The sequence below is a fragment of the Phodopus roborovskii genome, unplaced genomic scaffold (genome assembly GCF_943737965.1).
Source record: "Phodopus roborovskii unplaced genomic scaffold, PHOROB, whole genome shotgun sequence".
NCBI lineage: Eukaryota > Metazoa > Chordata > Mammalia > Rodentia > Cricetidae > Phodopus > Phodopus roborovskii.
Window position 1 is genome coordinate 11805115 of NW_026125278.1, and position 21580 is coordinate 11826694.

Sequence of the window (21580 nt, forward strand, 5' to 3'; positions counted from 1 at the left end):
CCCTTCCGCCGCTGGCTCCGATTGTCTCTGGTCGCCTGTTTTCCTTCATCATTTGGGTGTTCACCCAAAATGTCACTTAGGGAGGGAAACGTCCCCGGGCAAAGGCATATCCTCCTGTTAATGCACGCGCACACACACGCGCGCACACACAGACACACACACACACCTGTTAATTAGCACACACAACACACACACAGACACACACATGCACACACACACATACATGCACACACAGACACACACACCTGTTAATTCACACACACACACACACACACACACACGGTGGCTTCATCGATTGTGCGCTGGGCTCTTTGCTAGTGTGTGTCTATGCAACTGGACAGTAATCCCTTTGGTGGCAAGGAACTACTGTACCCGTCAGGGTAGATTTCCAGTGACTTAGTGAGTTAATAAATGTCACGCAGTATTGGAATGCATTTGCATGTTCACCTACCTTAGACTCTGATGTCCTTGAGAGAAAACGCATGCATTTTGATGATGTCCCTATCACTGTGTGCCCTTGGCACACAGAAGGTACTCCATTAACCAGATGTTGAATGATTAACTTTACGTTGCCTTCCTCGGATTTTTCAGTGAAGTTTTAACAGACTAACAATTTTGATCCTGGAACTAGAGATTAGTGCAAACTGTGACTTGTTCCTCACTGTCACAAGCAGGTAGAATTTAATTTAGCTCAGACTTTCAAATCCCTAAACCAGTGTGTTATCCACAATTGCACACTGCTGTTTGCTCTGCTTGGTGTCTAGGCAGCTGTTAAGGTTTCCTTTTTTTCATTTTTTGGGGTGGTGGTGGTGGATCTGTTCTCACACCTGAGTGGAATTTTTGTCTCTGAAAATTTTCTACTAGCCAGAGAACTGAATGACTGATGTATAAGACAGATAAACCCTCTCCTGCCCAAGTTGCAAACAGAATAGTGTGCCATTAAAATTGTGTCCATTAGTTGGGGAGATGATTATGCAGGTTTTGATATACAGAATTAGCAAATGTAGTTCATACGTACTGCAGTGGCATGGAATAGTACATGGCATGAAGCTAGAGGATGTCCTGAAATACATTTGTGAGTTCCAACAGCCATTCAGCACGTAGCAAGTACGGATATTGGGTGCCATTTTAATGGTAAAAATATGAATTCACAAATCATTTACACGGTAAAGACTAAGTGGAATATTAGAAACACACCCTGAGGAAAAATTTTCTTTCAGATAAAGTCTTTAAAGCAAATAAGATTGCAGTAAACATCTGTAAGAACAGCTACAGAAAGTGAAAACGTGAAAGAAAATCTCAGAAGTGTTTGTGGAAGCTTTAGCACATTTTGTTTTTCTGACGTCAGTGTGGCCAGTATTTAATTTTATTTGTTTGTTTGTTTTTGAGGCCTGGTTTCTCGGTATTGCTTTGGAGCCTGTCCTGGAACTAGCTCTGTAGACCAGGCTGGCTGCGAACTCACAGAGTTCCACCTGCCTCTGCCTCCTGAGTGCTGGGATTAAAGGCGTGCGCCACCAATGCCCGGCCTGTGACCAGTATTAAAGAGTGATCACGTTGCAGAGATCATAGAGAACCGGCAGTAGTGTTCCTCAGGTTACCTGAAGTTGAGAACGTTAGAAGGTTGAGGGTGGTCATTTTGTTTTGGTTGAGGAATGAGGGAGATGTTGTGGAGTCTCATACTTGGGATACTGTTGTACTCACAGTGGAATTAAATGTTGAGAGGCATAACCATATTCACCTTATATTCCCATTGCACAGAAGACTACTTTAGTGGAGGGATTATCAGGATATTACCTACACGGGATTTTGAAGTTTAATGATTTTGTGATGCTTTTTAACTGTGGTCTCATGAGGCTCCAGCGTCCTGTGAGACAGTCTAGCCTCAATCACTGGCATAAAGTCACGTGGACCATGTATGCTTCTGTTCAAACATATTTCACCAAAGTCCACTTTGTTCCTAATTGGGTACAATAATGCATCTGCTTGATGAAGGGCCCTCTCCCGTTGGCACTTAGGCCCTGCTGGGAGAGGGGACTGCAGTGTGCACAGTAAGTTATGAGGAGTGCAGCGGTGAAACCGAGTCGGTAATGAAAATGCTGGTGTGAGGGTACGGTGTAAATGAAAACTTAGTTACATGCTTTAAACAGACAAATCCCATGCAAAAGAGTAAGATGTGACTTTGCTCATTCACTTGCATGTGTATAGGGCTTCCTGTTTTTAACAGTGTAAATGGCTATGATGTGGTATTGGCAGTGCCTTGGCTCGGTGTGTGGAAGGGGTTAAGTGAATTTACTCACTTTCTAGAAGTAGAGATTAGATCTTGGGGCCACTGCATGTTAGGCAAATGCTCTCCCATGAATCTGTACCCTCAGCCCAGGGGTCAAGTATCTGAGTTCAAGTTGCTTGTTTAATTAGTATCTCAAGTAAGACTCCTCTTCTGATCTCCAGATTTCTATGTTAGGGCTTTGCTTTTTCCCTCAGCATCTTCAACTAGAGCTTTTCGCAATGACACGGTATCTTTTAGAAACTACCTAAAGTAACTTTAATTAGTGAACGTTAGCTGATTGATGTGTGTTTGTGTATGTTGCCACGGGTTCCTGTGGAGGTCAGGAGACTATGTATGGGCATCAGTTCCTCTACCATGTGGGTCCAGGGGTTGAACCCAGGTCCTCAGACGTGGCAGCCAGCTCCTTTCCCTGCTGAGCCATCATCTTAAAGTAGTTCCTAGTTTGAGTTTATTTTGTTCTAAGATCAAATACAATTTCTTCATACACTGATCATGATGGCTATTACAGTTAAAGTCCACTAGGGGCAGGAGGGATGGCTCAATGGCTCAGTGGTTAAGAGCCCTGGAAGCTTTTCCAGAGGACCCAGGTTCAGTTCCCAGTCCCTACTTAGTGGTTCACAGCCATCCATCTATCACACCGGTCCCAGGGGATCCAGTGCCTTCTCCTGACCTCTGTGGATGCTGGGCATACATTTAGTGCGCGCGCGCACACACACCTAAAGATCATAATAAAAAATGCCCATGCATTTTTATTATCATTTATCATACTTTATTCTGGGAAATGGTATGTTTTTTTAAAAAATGTGTGTATGTGTGAATCATTTTGCTTTTATCTGGTCTATAGGATCAAGCAGAACAATTCTTTAGAAGCGGCCATACAAACAACTGGGCTGTTTTGGTAAGTATGCCCTTCAAAGATATATCTTGCTGCTCATATTAGATATGTATCTCAAAACTTTTGTGACTTATGAATTAAAATTTTGAAAATAAAATTGATCTTTTAAAATAAAAGTGTTGATAGAAAAAGAAAACCCTCCCATATCCCCCTCCCCTTCTCTGTCTCTCCTGCCACACCTCTGCACCTCTCTCTTTGAGATGGGGCCTTACCTAGCCCAGACTGGCTTCAAACTCACTGTATACCTCAGGCTGGTCTTGAACTACTGTTGCCCTTCCTCTACCTCCTGAGTGCTGGGTTTACAGACGTGTACTACCATATGTAAATCAGCAATTCTTTTTATTCTTTTGATTTTTTAAAAAATGGTCAACAGCCACTGATACTCCTTACTTTTAATTTTCTTCCAAGTGGGGATTTGTAAGTAAAGACCACATTTGAGGCACTGTTGTTGAAAGAAACACTTACAAAACAGAATTATTTTAATGCTTGAAATGAATAATTCAATTTTATGTAATGTAGTTTATACTCTATGCTGTTTTATTATTGAATTTATGTTTGCAAAACTGATAACTGAGAAACAAGTGAAATGTCCCATTAGACAGAGGAAGAGTGTAGGATTCTGTTTTGGCTCGATCTGTTTGATGTAAACATTTTTGCCCCTTAAATAGAGCAAACAATGAAGGTGCTTCCTCCGCATCGGAAGGAAGAGCAGAGCTGAGGGTGTAAAGCCGCCTCTCCACTGCCCCATAGACTCTCTGTTCGGGTTCTTTGTGCCCGTTTAGGAAGTCCCGCGAGGCGCTGTCACAGTTGTACTCCATTTCCTCGTTTGAAACACAGATGTTTTATACATACACTCTTACAGCATGTCCTCCACTTGGTGAATATTAAATAATTTATATGAAGTTGGTATATTCTGATTTCTCTATTTTGTTTCCTGGTAATGCTTTTTATATTCCCTGTTCATTTTCTATTCCCTGATAATTTGCTGCTGAAGGTGAGGGCAGTTTTCTGTATTTACTAAATAAAGAGATGACACAAAGGGCCTTTAGTGCCACATGAAGTACAGTAGAAACCCTGACCTTCAATGTGGTTAATTTCTTGCAAATTGTTTTATACATTTTTTTTTTAAGTTTAAAAACTTCAAGTTAGAACAAATTTGGCTTTTTGCAGTGATTTTTAAGTTTCGTTTTCATTTTTGCTGGATAAGTAATGAATGTACATAAAATGTATGTAAATATGTACATCTCAGACACTGAGTTATACGTTTTAATATGGTCAGAAATTTCAGTCTGTTCTTGTTGCATTCTGGGATGAAAATTCACTCTAAGAATTAAAGAACCCACTGCTATGCAGAGGCCAGAGCCCCTGTAACCCTCAGACTTGTCACTCGTGCTGTGGTCACAGGCGTGCGTCAGGACGCAGCAGCGTGCATGGCTGTGCATGGCGGATGCAGTAACTGGCCCTAATCCCTCTGTGTGTCCTCTTGGGACTAGGTTTCCAAGGCGTAGACTTTCCCCAGTAACTTAAAAACGCGTTTTTCTTTTTGTGCATCTGTGTATCAGAGTATGGGTTTGTGCGTGAGTGTACTCCCCACGGGGGCCAGAAGAGGTGCTGGTTGTCCCGAATCAAGAGTTACAGGTGACTGTGAACTGCTCTCCCTGATCATGGGAACTGACCTCGGGTCCTCTGCAAGAGCAGTATGTGCCCTCAACACTGAGCCACCTCCCCAATCCTCTCTCTACCCTCGATATTTTCAGTGGCCTTTATTGTAGTAGAACTTTGGTTGACTGGTTTGTAGTTTTAGTTCAGTTTCTTTATAACATAACTCTTCTCACATTGAGTGAAGCCATCTTGTAGGTTGTGTTTTGTGTCTGTGTCACTTCCCACAGCAAATGAAACAATAAAATTAAGGGGCAGATATGACACACTGGAGGGCAGCTAGTCTGTGAGGAGGTTATAGGCATCTTTTCAGATTCTGAAGAATTGAATCTTTTAGAAATGGGGACATTACAGTTGTACAGAAATGGAGATAAGCTATGTTTGTTGACTATTTGGTTAAATTCTCTGCAGATGTTTCTCTTCAGCTGGGTGATCTTTTATTTAATACCAGTTACAAAAGCCTCTCTTTAGAGACATTGGTTTTACTGAAGGTTCTTCATGTTCTTCAAGCATTTCTATATAGATTTGAAGGGTAATAACCCTGTAATCCATGGTTTGACTCATAAAATCATGTTTTTGTTTTAACTCTAGGTGTGTACATCCCGATTCTGGTTTAATTACCGACATGTGGCAAACACTCTTTCTGTTTATAGAAGCGTCAAGAGGCTAGGTATTCCTGACAGGTAAGCCATCTCAACTAAGTTTCATTTGAAACCCAGTGGACATACCTCTTAGGTGAGCTGCTTTTGAAAGAGGTAAAGAAACCTTTGTTGTTGTTAGACATACTGTTGAGTGTAGAGTAGATGGTACGTGCTTAGGACTACGGAGGCAAAGTACATATCGGAGCAATGAAATACTGAGGCATTAGGATTTGATGGAGTGTGGTTACTTAGTGTTGTTTATTCAGTGCTTCCCTTAGCTTTCTTTTTTTAAAAATAGGTTTCTATTTTAACCTGAAATCAGAAAAAGGATTGATTGAAAGCGTATTGATTTTTTTTGTGTGTGTGTGTGTTGTGTCTTTTTGAGACAGGGTGTCTCTGTGTAGCTTAGGCTGTACTGGAATTCACTTTGTACACCAGGCAGACCTTGAACTCACAGAGATCCGCCTGCCTCTGCCTCCTGAGTGCTGGGATTAAAGGTGTGTGCCACTGCCCAGCAAAAGCTTATTGATTAATTCACTAGGGTCTTGGGAGGGCTATAGCCTTAGCTAATCAGGAACAAGAGAAACGATAGCAGGAAAGGAGACTATGACGTGAACCTAGTTTGGTGACAGGTGCCATGCTGCAGATTGCTGACCCTGGGCTCTCATGCCGAGACCCGACCTTGATCCTCCCAGTCTCACACTGTTTGTTGTAGCGCCTGTTGGGAATGCCACGCTGGTGTAGAGCTTAGGTTACCGTCTGTGTGCATGCTGCCAGGGGACTAGGAGAAGTGTGGGGCATTGTGCTCTGTGTGGAAGGATGGGCCGCCTTTGCCAGGTGTCCCTACAGGGGGGGCATTCCTACCTGTAGGGAGCAGGCACCTCTACCCAATGAGCTTTGTAGTGAGACGGGAGGCTTTATGTATTTTTAAATTTAAATTTAAAACGAGCTTGTTTTACACGTCAATCCCAGTTCCCGCAACACACCCCACCGTCCTCCCCTGTTCCCCCCACCAACCCCCACCCCATCCCCTTCCTGCTCCCCAGGGAGGGTGAGGCCTTCCATGGGGAGTCTTCAAAGTCTGTCACATCATTTGGGGCAGGCCCAGACCCTCCCCCATGTGTCAACACTGAGCTGAACTCTTGGAATGCAGTTGCAGAGAGGGAGTAGTGATGAGCAAAGGGGTCAAGACCAGGCTAGAGAAACCCATAGAAACTGCTGACCTGATCAAGGGAGAGCTCATGCACTCTAGTCTGATAGCTGGGAAACCAGCATAGGACCGACCCAGATTCCCTTATTTGGGAGGACTGGGCAGTCTATGAGGCTCCTGGTTGTGGGTCAGTATTTATCCCTAGTATAGGAATGGACTCTGGGAGCCAGGAGTTTGAAACCTGGCTCCTTTTGGTTTTAACTTCACTAGACTAAGCATGGTTTTCCTCATTTGTGACATAGTGCTAATATATTGGGACCACTGCAGGGTTCAAACCGCAGAGACAGAGTAGTAAAGTGCTGCAGAGGCAGAAAGGACACAGTGTGTGCCTTTGGAGAAAAACCCATCATGTTCACGTAAACATTCCCTTTAGTCTGTAAAACCACAAAAACACAACTCAATACCTATATTCCATTTAAAAATCAAAGTAAGTGGATGATATTACTGTTTAAGTTAAGTCTGGGAAGAAGGGTAACTTGTGACAAGTATGTAGATGTAATTCTTTCTGCCAATGGATTCTTCTTAGGTAGTCCTTTGGTTTACAGCCTTTCCCTCTCTGTCCTGGGACCTCACTGTGCGTGGTTTCCCTCTCTGTCCTGGGACTCACTGTGCGTGGTTTCCCTCTCTGTCCTGGGACTGTGCGTGGTTTCCCTCTCTGTCCTGGGACTCACTGTGCGTGGTTTCCCTCTCTGTCCTGGGACTGTGCGTGGTTTCCCTCTCTGTCCTGGGACTCACTGTGCGTGGTTTCCCTCTCTGTCCTGGGACTTGCTGTGCGTGGTTTCCCTCTCGGTCCTGGGACTCACTGTGCATGGTTTCACAGTAGCTTTTACTTTGGAAAATACATTATCATGATGTCATGAGTCAGTCATTAGGACATGGTGCTATGGTTTGAGTAAGATTTGGAGGGCATGTATTAATTTGTATACTGAGTTTGGTAAGTGTGTCTTTGAGTTACTGGAGGATTTCTTTTGAAGTTATTTCTGTTTCAGTTGCTTGTTTGTACCTCTGTTTATACAGACTTTGTTGTAGATAAGAATTGGGACATTCAGACAATTGTGTTTTCATACTGTTTATTTGTTTAATAAAGAGAGTTTTTAAGAAAGATGGTTTTGTATTTAGTTTAGTATGGTAAGTGTTCCTTTATAGTTACAGCATTTATAGGCAGAACTCTTTTAATATTCATTATCTCACTTCATCATGCAGTACTAATTAGAGATTGGTATAATTATGCATATGACTTAAATACCTAGTTAAATCCTAAAAGTTATATCTGTGTATTGAAGACAGTAACTGGGTGTTCATGGAAACAGTATGAAGTTTAACCGTAAGGAACAGCTTTCTGATTTCTCATCTTCTCTTCATTGAAGCCTTTGCTGCTGTCTGCTGTTTCCTTCCCTGCCAATGCCTTCCTGCTGCAGTGTCTCAGCAGGCTCTGTAGATTTAGCACCTGTGTTTCTCTGAGTTCTCCAACCCCCAAACCGGAAGTCTCCCAAAGTCTGGCACTTTCCCATATTTCCAGAGGAGACTTGTGCACTGACCTCGTGTGATAGACTGCAGGTGTGAGAAGCATCAACAGACTGCCTGTGCAGTTCCTGGTCCCATGTGCAGGGTGCTTCCGTGTGCTCTGACATCGGAACCCAGCTTCATGTGCCTGGGTACTGTTTGTTCCTGCCTCTTATGTCTTCCCTTTGCAGCTCGTCCTACACACAGCTGTTAGAGCTAGCCTCCTCAGACGCTGCTTTCATTAGGACGCGCCCGCCCACAAGCACTGCGGTGAATCTTTGCCTGTCTAACAGACATGGACATTTCTAGCTTTAACTGTTGCTTTGTTAGCTCTGACTCACTGTGTTCAATCTGTTAACTTGTCTTGGCCTAATATTTGGTCTTTTTTCCAAGTTTGACCATTAACCCTACCTAAACTCTTGAAGTGTCTTGTGTTCACTTTCCTATTCATGTAGCTGTTTTTTTTTTTTTTTTTTTTTTTTTGTAGAACACTATAAGGCCACTCTGATTTTTGATAATTGACTGGTCTGCTAAAGCCATCCTTAGTAGTTCATGAAAGTTAAAGTCATTATGTTTATAGCATGACATTTTTGTTCCATGGTTAGTTTATGCTTTTATTTTATTATGCAGAAAATCATCATTTTGTAATTTTGCCTTATTTGTATGAACAAAAGGAGTGGAACTACATGACTATGTTTTGTAAACAGTTTACAATATGCTGCCATAGTTATGATCAAGATAATTTTAGTTCACGCCTTTGAATGTTCTTTCTCTTGTCTCCTGTCACTTTTTAACAGTTTTTTCTCATGTAGTCCTTAAACATGTAAATAATGACATTTGAATATAGACTCTATACGTTCTGAGCAATCTGTCCTTTCTCACGCTGGCAGCTGATCTGTCTCACACTTTATGTGGTATTCCTGGTGGAACAGTGTAAGATCTGGGGGGCGGCACTTAGTGTGGTTAGGAAACGAAATGTGCTTTAAGGAGACGTTTTAGCCACTACCTTCATATTGTTGTGTTTAGAAAATAAAAAGGATCAGTTTGCAAGCCTCAGAAGACCTTGAAGTGTTCAGTAGAGCGTAAGGGAATGTTGTGTCTCGGTCTGTAGCTAGATTGACAGGCCTGTGTGCGTCTTCCCCCACCAGGACCACGGTGTGTTCACGGCTGCCATGCCCTCTGTCTGATGACTTCATTCCCTTGCCCTTGTCCTTTAGATCGCCTGCCATGGACCTTGTCCTTCACGTGGCCTTTTCTGTGTGTGGTAGTGGGATGGTGCCCATGGCCTGCTACACAGATGCTTCCTCACTGAGCTACACCCCAGCCCTGCTACATGACTTATTTTCTAAGGGAGGCATAGGTATGCAAAATGCTTACTTTTGGATGTTGGCCTGGAGAGTGGGCAGTACTCTCTCTCTCTGCCTCTCTCTCTCTCTGTCTGTCTCTCTCTCTGTCTGTCTCTCTGTCTCTCTCTCTCTTTCACACACACATGCACGCACACTCTCACACACGCACACACTCTCACACACACTCTCACACACACACACACGCACACAATGCACACACGCACACTCTAGCCACCCTGCCACTTTCACTTTGGGGCACATTGAGTTTCACTGAGTTTGATTAGAGTTGCTTGCATGGTCAGGGGTGGGGTTCTTTACCAAGGATAGGTCAGGGAGTCACCGATGCTGTACCGTTTAGTAAATGTCTCTTCCTCCCTCAGCAAACATTCATGGCCCATATTTCCTACCAGGAGTGGGCTTCATGAGCCGCCCTTCCTATAACCATGAAGGAATGTTGACAGTCCTGTGCAGGTAACCACAGATTCTGTGACCTTGTGAGTGCAATGGTCATGTCATGGCGGGGAGACAGCAGTCCCCAGTGCTCCTCACACGCGGTCCCCAGTGCTCCTCCTCCTCACTGGCGGTCCCCAGTGCTCCTCCTCCTCACTGGCAGTCCCCAGTGCTCCTCACACGCGGTCCCCAGTGCTCCTCCTCCTCCTCCTCACTGGTGGTCCCCAGTGCTCCTCCTCCTCCTCACTGGCGGTCCCCAGTGCTCCTCCTCCTCCTCACTGGCGGTCCCCAGTGCTCCTCCTCCTCACTGGCGGTCCCCAGTGCTCCTCCTCCTCACTGGCGGTCCCCAGTGCTCCTCCTCCTCCTCACTGGCGGTCCCCAGTACTCCTCACACTGTCTCTTGGCAGTCTTTGTCTCCTCTGCTGTGATGTGTGCCCGGAGTCTTGGAAGGGTATTGTGGTTGGCATTTTATTTTATTTTTGTCAATTTGACACTAACGAGAAACCTGGGGAGAAGAACTTCAATTGAGAAATGCCTTACTCAGATTGCTGTAGGTGTGTGTGTAGGACGTCATGTTTTCTTTATTAGTAATTGATGTGGGAGGGCCTTGCCCACTGTGGGTGGTGCCATCCAGGGGAGGTTCTGGGTTGTATAAGAAAGCAGTTTGAACAAGCCATGGGAAGCAAGCCAGTGAGGAGAATTCTCTATAACCCAGTTCTGCCTCTGCATTCCACCCACAGTTCCCTACCTTGGTGCCCTCAGTGATGGACTGGGAGTTGTCAGCCAAATAAGCCTCCTCCTCTCCAAGCTGGTTCTGGTCCGTGTTTATCACAGCAACAGAAAGAACCTAAGACGAAGGGTGATAGAGATGTCGTGTTTGGAAGTGAGCACCCATATTCAGTGACGAGTGTCTGCATCTGTGGTACAGACGCAGTTACTCAGAGACTCTCAGTAACTGAGAGACAGTTACTCAGAAGCACATAAATCATGGATGGGGAAGGGAGGATGGGCCCTTGGTAGCCTTGTTCAGAGGAGTTCCTGAGGATCGGACCCTTCCACGTGTAAACCGACTTATCTCCACGTAATAACGTGTAGCATTAATTTTCAGTCATTAATCTTCAGTTATTTTCTCTTAAATATCTTTGGTGCAGTGCTTTAGTTATTTTAGTTACCTTCCTTTTTTTGCTCATATTATAAACCATCCCTTTCTGTAAACATGTTTTGTTTCTTTTTAACTTTGATTGCTATGAGTGAAGTTTGGCTTTTGTATCTTGTTCTAGCAACTTGCTGAATTTTAATGATTTGACAATAAATTATTTTCTCAGAACTATACAGAGCTTCTTCCTTAAAAATCTGTGTACCTATAAGTTAAAAAAAAAAAAAAAAAAGGAAGTCTTGAGTGTTATGAGTAGTTTTCCCACTGGCCTGGTCCCAGAGTGCCAGCCCAAATAACACACAGGCACCGTACTGATATAAAGCTGTTGGCCTGTAACTAGCATTTCTTATTTGCTAGCTTAAATATTAACCCATTTCTATTAATCTAAGTGTTTCCACGTGGTCTTATCTTACCGGAGAGAGGGCCCAGCATTCTTCTCTCTTGGTCCTACATTTTGAATCTCCTCCTTCCTACTTCCAGCATCCTCGTCTCCTAGTCCCGCCTATCTCCTTTCCTATTGGCCAACAGTGCTTTATTCATTAACCAGTATGAGAAACATATTTACAGAATGACATCTCCCATCATCTCCTCTTTTCTGTCTAAATTAAGGGTTTTAGCTATAACATAGTAAAATATATAACAAAACAGTTATCAAATAAGGACCACAGTTAACAATGTTTAGTCCATTAACATTTCACAAGATTTAAAGAAAATATTTCATCATCTATCCTGTCTTTGTGAGTCTAAAGTCCTATATGTATCTTATCTTTAATCCTAAGGAAAACTATAACCATGATTATCTGTCTTCAACTCCATCAAAGACCACAGAAGGATAATATATAAACTCTAGAAATGACAGAGTCAACTCATTGCCTGGTCAGTCACCTGAAGTTCTTCTGTAATCTTCCATCTTTAGCCCATAGGCCATAGTGTGTCTGGCACACTCTTCAGCAAAGCAGGAAACTTTAGACTGTCCTCTTGTATTGGCAGTTTGTCAGTCACTTTTGAGAATTTCCAGAATGGAAACTTTAGGCTAAAACTTGTCTTTGAAGCCCTCAGAACTAATAGTCCAGTGACATGGTTTTGTTTTGAGAAAATGTGTCCTTGAGGGGGCAAGTGATGTTTCAAGTCAGCACACTGCGTGCGGTGGTCCTAGCGGGAGGGGGTGGTCCTAGCGGGAGGGGGTGGTCCTAGCGGGAGGGGGTGGTCCTAGCGGGAGGGGGTGGTCCTAGCGGGAGGGGGTGGTCCTAGCGGGAGGGGGTGGTCCAAGTGTTGTTAGTAGACCCTGTTGCACACTTCACTGTGCAGAGAGAGGAGGCCGTGAAGACAAAGGCTAAGTGAACGGGATCAATTAATGCTAGAGACAGACATGGGGGGGCTTATGAAGTTTGTGTTTGCACAGACTTGACTTACTCTTGTGAGCAATAGCTAACAAGCATGAAAACTGTGGCTGCCAGTCTTCAGGGCTTCGCTGTGTAATACATTTTCTGCATGTCTGGCTGCTCATTTTAATGAGAACAACTCAACAAATGGTTTCCATTTTCGCTCCAGTGCTCTCCTGCTATCTGTCACCCCCTCGTGTTTCATACAGCACTTTAGCGTGGTTTCCGAGCATTTTCATGGTCCTATTAAGCAGCCATATGGAATGTTTATTTAATGATTGAAACTGAATTTAAGGTCAGAGTCTGCACAGGCTGAGGTCCTGTGGCTGAGCGGTGAGGCCAGCCGGTGGTTGGGTGTCGACCCTGGTGAGCAGTGGCCTTGTTTCCGTTGTTACTCTGGTAGTGAGTTAGGCCAGTCTGGGAAGTGGGGAGCAAGCCTGATGACTTTCGTCCAGGTTGGTACAAAGCCAACAACGAAACAAGGCACTGAGTGTGAGCCCAGGCTGCCGTGAGTGCTCATAGCTCCTTCGCTTCCTCTCTCCCTGTGGTGCTCACAGTTAGCACAGGGAGAGACCAGATGGGTCAAGGAGACGCAAACAGCCCGCAGGGTCCCTCTGGCACTTAGGGTGACTGCTGTAAGGTAGCTTGTAATGTGTCTTTCTCTTCACAGCCTCAGCAGGCGCCAGCAAACTTGGAGATGGCGGGAGGGTTAGGTTCCCTCGCCTTTCATCTCCGGCAGGGGCTTCTCTTTCTGTCTAAGTTCCTCATGGGGTGGGTGGGCGTGGACGCCTAAAACCCAGCGCTCTCTCTCTGTCTCTGTCTCTCTGTCTCTCTCTGTCTCTGTCTCTGTCTGTGCCTCTCTCTGTCTCTGCCTCTCTCTCTTTCTCTGTCTCTGTCTCTCTGTCTCTGCCTCTCTTTCTCTCTCTCTGTCTCTCTTTCTCTCTCTCTGTCTCTCTTTCTCTGTCTGTCTCTCTTTCTCTGTCTCTCTCTTTCTCTGTCTCTCTGTCTCTGTCTCTCTGTCTGTGCCTCTCTCTGTCTCTCTTTCTCTTTTTCTCTGTCTCTCTCTGTCTCTGCCTCTCCCTCTCTTTCTCTGTCTCTCTCTCTCCTTGAAGTTTCTTGAGTGAGCCTGTCATGTTTCCTGTATGACTGCGTCACTCTAGCACTAACCGCTAGGCACTGGATAATTTGGTTGTATCATTACTTTGGGATCCTAGCGTTGGAAGGAAGGTCGTGAAAAGGTGGGAATTTTAAGTTCTCTGAGCCATTATCAGTGATGCTTGCCGCCAGCTTCCAGATCTCACAGGAGGACGTCTGTGCAGGCCACAGAGAAGGCGTGGCATAACCAAATCACATCAGCCCCCAAATGCAGTCTGTGATGCTCCACAAACTTGTGTTGATATAAAAACTGCTCTGAGTTCAAATCCCAACAAGACCTTCTTTGTATCCTTTCCCTGTCTGTTGTGAGATCAAGTACAGGGTCTCTCATGTGCTCACGATTCCGGGGCTGCACCCCCATGCTCAGTAAGCACCCTGTGACTGCACCCCTCATGCTCAATAAACACCCTGTGACTGCACCCCAATACTCAGTAAGCACCCTGTGACTGCACCCCACATACTCAGTAAGCACCCTGTGACTGCACCCCAATACTCAGTAAGCACCCTGTGATTGCACCCCACATACTCAGTAAGCACCCTGTGACTGCACCCCAATACTCAGTAAGCACCCTGTGACTGCACCCCACATACTCAGTAAGCACCCTGTGTCTGCAACCCCCATGCTCAGTAAGCACCCTGTGACTGCACCCCACATACTCAGTAAGCACCATGTGACTGCACCCCAATACTCAGTAAGCACCCTGTGATTGCACCCCACATACTCAGTAAGCACCCTGGGGCTGTACTCCCCCATGCTCAGTAAGCACCCTGTGACTGCACCCCATATACTCAGTAAGCACCCTGTGACTGCAACCCCCCTTGCTCAGTAAGCACCCTGGGGCTGCACCCCCCATGCTCAGTAAGCACCCTGGGGCTGCACACACCCTTATACTCGATCTTGATTTCCACTGAGCTGTGTCAGGTTTTTATATTCCTTTCCCCTCTGGCTCTGGTGATTTCTTGATGTGTGTTGGAGAGGAAACAACTGAGCTTGGCTTGTGCTCTCTCTGGTTATTGCTCTGGAAATCTGTTAAAGGCAAGGCACTTTCTTCATGATAAAGACATTTACTTAGTTATGTGACCATAAACATTGAGAAGAAAGACTGTCTCTGGCTTCTTGGGGCCATAATTTCTGAATTTTGTTTCTTCCCTTTAAGACCCTGAGAACTTACATCCGAGGAGTAGTTACAGGATGTCAGCTCCATGGGCATTGATGGGTTAAGTGAAAGTGAATGTTCTGCCTTCCCAGTGTGAGCTAATGCCCTCCTTCCTGAAGGACCAGACACACACTTCTCCTCCTCTTCCTTCCTCTCCTTTCCACACGTGCTGTGTCTCTGTCTCACAGGCACACATGCACACGCATGCATGCACGTGCACACACACACACACTATACACACACACATGCACATACATGCTCTCATACACACACACTCACAGGCTCTCTCACACACACACGCACACACACGCACACACACACACGCTCTCACACACACTCACACACACTCACATACACACTCACATACACACATATACACACCGCACACACACACTGACACATACTCACGTGCTCTTATTCACACACACACTCACAGGCTTTCTCACACAGTCACACACACACTCACACGCTCACACACACACTCACACACACTCACACGCTCACACCACACACACAGTCACACCATACTCACATACACATGCATACACACACACACGCATGCACGCATGCACACATCATACCCCACTCTCTCTCACACTCACACGCTCACGCACACCCCCCTCTCTCACATGCACTCACACGCACACCCCCCTCTCTCACATGCACTCACACGCACACCCCCCTCTCTCACACTCTCACATGCACTCACACGCACACCCCCTCTCTCACACTCACACGCTCACGCACACCCCCCCTCTCTCACATGCACTCACACGCACACCCCCCTCTCTCACATGCACTCACACGCACACCCCCCTCTCACACTCTCACACGCACTCACACGCACACCCCCCTCTCACACTCTCACATGCACTCACACGCACACCCCCCTCTCACACTCTCACACGCACTCACACGCACACCCCCCTCTCTCACATGCACTCACACGCACACCCCCTCTCACACTCTCACACGCACTCACACGCACACCCCCCTCTCACACTCTCACACGCACTCACACGCACCCCCCCTCTCTCACATGCACTCACACGCACACCCCCACTCTCACACATGCACTCACACGCACACCCCCTCTCTCACACTCACACTCACACGCACACCCCCACACTCTCTCTCACACTCACATGCTCACGCACACCCCCACTCTCTCACACACACACGCACTCACACGCACACCCCCCTCTGTCACACACACACGCACTCACACGCACACCCCCCTCTCTCACATGCACTCACACGCACACCCCCTCTGTCACACACACACGCACTCACACGCACACCCCCTCTCTCACATGCACTCACACGCACCCCCCTCTGTCACACACACACGCACTCACACGCACACCCCCCTCTCTCTCACACACATGCACTCACACGCACACCCCCTCTCTCACATGCACTCACACGCACACCCCCCTCTCACACACACACGCACTCACACGCACACCCCCCACACTCTCTCTCACACTCACATGCTCACGCACACCCCCACACTCTCACACGCACTCACACGCACACCCCCCTCTCTCACACACACACGCACTCACACGCACACCCCCCCTCTGTCACACACGCACTCACACACACACCCCCCTCTCTCACACGCACTCACACGCACACCCCCCTCTCACACACACACGCACTCACACGCACACCCCCCTCTCTCACACGCACACTCCCAGGCTTTCCTCACTGGTGGTCACACGGGCACCTGTGTCGCGCTTTGGTGAGTCTAGGTGGTTCTGTGTATTCAGAGGCTTTGCTATTTGCAGTGTGTTTCCTGATTTATGTAATTGGGGCTGAAGTGGGCACAGGTGCAGGAGAGGAAAGGGAAGGAAATTACAGCCTTCTAAGGGTGGAGTGGGGTGACCGCAGAATAAGTCACACTACCCTGACTGTCCCCGTAGAGAGTACCAAGTGTTTCTGAGAGGTTTCTGAGGCTTTTCCTGGAGAACTGATGCGATGCCCTCCAAGCGTGTTATATCTGACACTCTCGGGCACTGAGAGGACAGATTAGCATTTGCGAATATAATTTGATCTCCTCAGAGCGAAGATATTTCACAAAATTTTATGCTAATAGTTTCCGAGAATTCCTCTGAGTATGAATGAGAAGCTATCAAATAATTTAGATGTCCTGATGTTAAATCCTTATGCTAATCCATTAACTTACATTAAATTGTATCTATGGCCAAGGCTGTAGGTCAGGGGATTCAGCTATTCTGGAAAACTCCATATTAATCATACTTAATTCACTTAAACTGTCTTTACTTTTTTTTAAAAGACAGGATCTCACCATGTGGTCAGATTGACTGTGAGCTTTGCCAGATTGACTGTGAGCTTTGCTGTTCCCCTGTCCCTGTATCTGTGTCCATGTATCTATATTCCCCTGTCCCTGTATCTGTGTCTGTGTCCTGTCCTGTGTCTGTGTCCTGTCCTGTGTCCTGTCCTGTCCTGTGTCTGTGTCCTGTGTCTGTGTCCTGTGTCTGTGTCTGTGTCCTGTGTCTGTGTCCTGTGTCCTGTCCTGTCCTGTGTCTGTGTCCTGTCCTGTGTCTGTGTCCTGTGTCTGTGTCCTGTGTCTGTGTCCTGTGTCTGTGTCCTGTCCTGTCCTGTGTCTGTGTCCTGTGTCTGTGTCCTGTGTCTGTGTCTGTGTCCTGTGTCTGTGTCCTGTGTCTGTGTCCTGTGTCTGTGTCCTGTCCTGTGTCTGTGTCTGTGTCTGTGTCCTGTGTCTGTGTCCTGTGTCTGTGTCCTGTGTCTGTGTCTGTGTCCTGTGTCTGTGTCCTGTGTCTGTGTCCTGTCCTGTGTCTGTGTCCTGTGTCTGTGTCCTGTCCTGTGTCTGTGTCCTGTCCTGTGTCTGTGTCCTGTGTCTGTGTCCTGTCCTGTGTCTGTGTCCTGTCCTGTCCTGTCCTGTCCTGTGTCTGTGTCCTGTGTCTGTGTCTGTGTCTGTGTCTGTGTCTGTGTCCTGTGTCTGTGTCCTGTCCTGTGTCTGTGTCTGTGTCCTGTGTCCTGTCCTGTGTCTGTGTCTGTGTCCTGTCCTGTGTCTGTGTCCTGTGTCTGTGTCTGTGTCCTGTGTCTGTGTCCTGTGTCTGTGTCCTGTGTCTGTGTCCTGTCCTGTGTCTGTGTCCTGTGTCTGTGTCCTGTCCTGTGTCTGTGTCCTGTCCTGTCCTGTCCTGTGTCTGTGTCCTGTGTCTGTGTCCTGTCCTGTGTCTGTGTCCTGTCCTGTCCTGTCCTGTGTCTGTGTCCTGTGTCTGTGTCCTGTCCTGTCCTGTGTCTGTGTCCTGTCCTGTGTCTGTGTCCTGTCCTGTGTCTGTGTCTGTGTCCTGTCCTGTGTCCTGTCCTGTCCTGTGTCCTGTCCTGTCCTGTGTCTGTGTCTGTGTCCTGTGTCTGTGTCCTGTCCTGTGTCTGTGTCCTGTCCTGTGTCTGTGTCTGTGTCCTGTGTCTGTGTCCTGTGTCTGTGTCCTGTCCTGTCCTGTGTCTGTGTCCTGTGTCTGTGTCCTGTGTCTGTGTCCTGTCCTGTGTCCTGTCCTGTGTCTGTGTCCTGTCCTGTGTCTGTGTCTGTGTCCTGTGTCTGTGTCCTGTGTCTGTGTCTGTGTCCTGTCCTGTGTCTGTGTCCTGTGTCTGTGTCCTGTCCTGTGTCTGTGTCCTGTGTCTGTGTCCTGTGTCTGTGTCCTGTCCTGTGTCCTGTGTCCTGTCCTGTATCTATATTCCCCTGTCTCTGTATCTGTGTCCCTCTTCTGGGTTTCCTGCAGATAACCTCAATGTGCTTCTGACGTGTAGAAGCAGAAGAAATCAGGTTGTTAAGGGACTATTCACTAATATGTTTTTGAAATTTCTTTTCAGGAGAAAAAGTCCAACCTCACTTTTAAAAAATATGTGTTTCAGCTAATTCTGCCTCTGTGCCTCTGCATGTTATTATGCTAAGTAAAGACATTTAAAATATTGCTTTCATCTACTGATCAAGACTTGTGTGTATTGCATTGTACCTATTCGGGAAGTCCCTCAAGTCCCAGTGAGAGTCTGTGTATGAAGGACCTCAGCAGTGACATGTCATGGATGAGCTCACCCCATTTCTACAGTGCCTTTGCTTACCGTGGGCATGCTTGAAGTGTGTCTAAGTGTGTGACCGACCTACTTAGTGTTTTCTGAGCAGTGCCGTTGGGAGACTCATCCCATTCCTCACCCACAACTCTACCAGCTCTTCTATTTTTAATTTGGTTTATTACATCCACTGTTCAGGATCTTATTACAAGAGCCAAGATAATATTCCCATTTCTCAACCTAAATCAGTTTTCTCTTTTACTGCCATGAAATAAAGTAGAGTAATTAATTGAACAATCATAGTTCCATTTTTATGTACCATATAATCCAGCCTTTCTACAGTCTTATTAAAATGGGGAGTCCGTAGTTAATAATTAGGGTAAAATTTCATATCAGTGCTGTGATAAATACTATGGGATGGTTATGTTAAATTCATGTCAGTTATGTCACTCAAGAATGTTTTGTTGAATTGTGTTTCATTGGGATTAGTCTCTGTGTTGTTCCTGTTGACTTTCCCTACTTGACATGTGCTGTCACATTGAAGAGCAGTGTACTTCATCTCTAGTGTTTTCTGGTTCAGTTTTATTTAAAAATTAGTAAGAGAAGCTGGGGGGTGGTTCAGTGGTTAAAGAACTTGGTGTAGGAGTTCAGATTCCTCAGAACCCACGTAAATGTGGGCATGGTGGCCCACTTGTAATTCCCATGATCCCCATGGGAGGCCTCACCCGCCCCCCCCCCCCCCGGGCATGGATGGGGGTGGGAAGGGGAGACGATGGGACGGTGGGAGGGAGAGGGAACTGGGATTGGAGTGTAAAAATAAGTTTATTTTTAATTTAAATAAAAAATTATAATAATGTCATTTATGCCCTTTGATGACTGGTTCCAGTTGGGCGGAGCAACAGTTTCATTAAGGAATAGCACTACCCCAGCAGGACGCCCTGGGCCCCATGTTTGCCACTGAAAGACTGGGTGCGGAAAATGTGTTCTCCAGATAGATCATCACCCCACCACACATATTTGTCAAGCTAGGTCTCTTCTTTAAATAAGAACAGAATTCAGTTTTATATTGATCATGGCCAATAAAAAGTCTTCATAGCTTCAACCCAGGGTTCAGTTTAGCTGAGACCATATATGGCCAGGTAAAGAGTCTCAGAACTTTGCCTTGTGTTTTCCTTTTCTGAGCAAACAAAAGGCTTGCTGGTATAATGTTAGCCACACAAAGTAGTGAGCACATCCGCCACCATAGGCAGATGTTATGAAGGTCCCCATTACCCTGATTTTACTGACTAGAGGATGTAGCTTTAAAAGCAGAACAGCAGTTTCTGCAGATAGCCTTCTATAGATGGCATGCCCTGCAGGTTGAGAGCTGGCTTTTCTTTACACTTTGCCACACTCTCCGTGCTTTGTTTTGAGAAGGGGGATGGCTGGGGCTTGAGCAAAGTCAAGCTTGAGAGGCCAGTCATTGCATGGTAGCATGGTAGCAGCAGCCACTCCCGAACTGTGAGATGCGGTCTGTAGATGCTTATGTTTGGTGAGCTTTGTATGTGTTTTCCTAAGACATAAAACTCTTGCCACTTACACAAGCTGGTCTCCAGTGTAAACATCTCTGTGTGTCTTGGACCCATATTGGTTGATCTTATTGATCCAGTAAGTGCAGGGTTAAACCCCTGCTGCAATGCTAATCTGGCCCAAGGAAAGGAGTCAACAAGTCAGCTGTGAGGTTACAGCTGTCACTGTCCCTTAGGGCTGTGATGGGTAAAGCTTGCCTAAATACACACCTGGACTGTCCTGAAGACAGGCACTGAGGGCTGTCAGTTACATATTGCCCAGTACATTTGTGTGGCGAGACATTGCTATACTGTCATTATGTTTGTAGAGAGTTGTCAAAGAAGGAGTTAATGTGGAGCCAGACCTGCAAACCCTCTGTTGTGCAGATCAGCAGCTGCTTCATTTCAGCAAAGTAGTGTCCCGTCCTCCCAGGATAACGTGTGTACAGCATTGTTAGTGTGTAGTGTCCCGTCCTCCCAGGGTAACGTGTGAACAGCATTGTTAGTGTGTAGTGTCCCGTCCTCCCAGGATAACGTGTGAACAGCATTGTTAGTGTGTAGTGTCCCGTCCTCCCAGGATAACGTGTGTACAGCATTGTTAGTGTGTAGTGTCCCGTCCTCCCAGGATAACGTGTGAACAGCATTGTTAGTGTGTAGTGTCCCGTCCTCCGAGGGTAACGTGTGAACAGCATTGTTAGTGTGTAGTGTCCCGTCCTCCCAGGATAACGTGTGAACAGCATTGTTAGTGTGTAGTGTCCCGTCCTCCCAGGGTAACGTGTGAACAGCATTGTTAGTGTGTAGTGTCCCGTCCTCCCAGGATAACGTGTGAACAGCATTGTTAGTGTGTAGTGTCCCGTCCTCCCAGGATAACGTGTGTACAGCATTGTTAGTGTGTAGTGTCCCGTCCTCCCAGGATAACGTGTGTACAGCATTGTTAGTGTGTAGTGTCCCGTCCTCCCAGGGTAACGTGTGAACAGCATTGTTAGTGTGTAGTGTCCCGTCCTCCCAGGATAACGTGTGTACAGCATTGTTAGTGTGTAGTGTCCCGTCCTCCCAGGATAACGTGTGTACAGCATTGTAGTGTGTAGTGTCCCGTCCTCCGAGGGTTAATGTTTGTACAACATTGTTAGTGTGTA

At 46.3% G+C, this 21580-nt stretch overlaps 1 protein-coding gene across 1 annotated transcript in view; it reads left to right on the plus strand.

The window, feature by feature from the left end:
* Positions 1-21580, plus strand: part of Pigk (phosphatidylinositol glycan anchor biosynthesis class K) — an 82699-nt gene that overhangs the window by 184 nt on the left and 60935 nt on the right. The window contains exons 2-3 of the mRNA XM_051195574.1: positions 3132-3185; positions 5433-5524. Of these exons, the coding sequence (XP_051051531.1) occupies positions 3132-3185; positions 5433-5524 (146 nt within the window). The remainder of the gene's footprint in view (positions 1-3131; positions 3186-5432; positions 5525-21580) is intronic.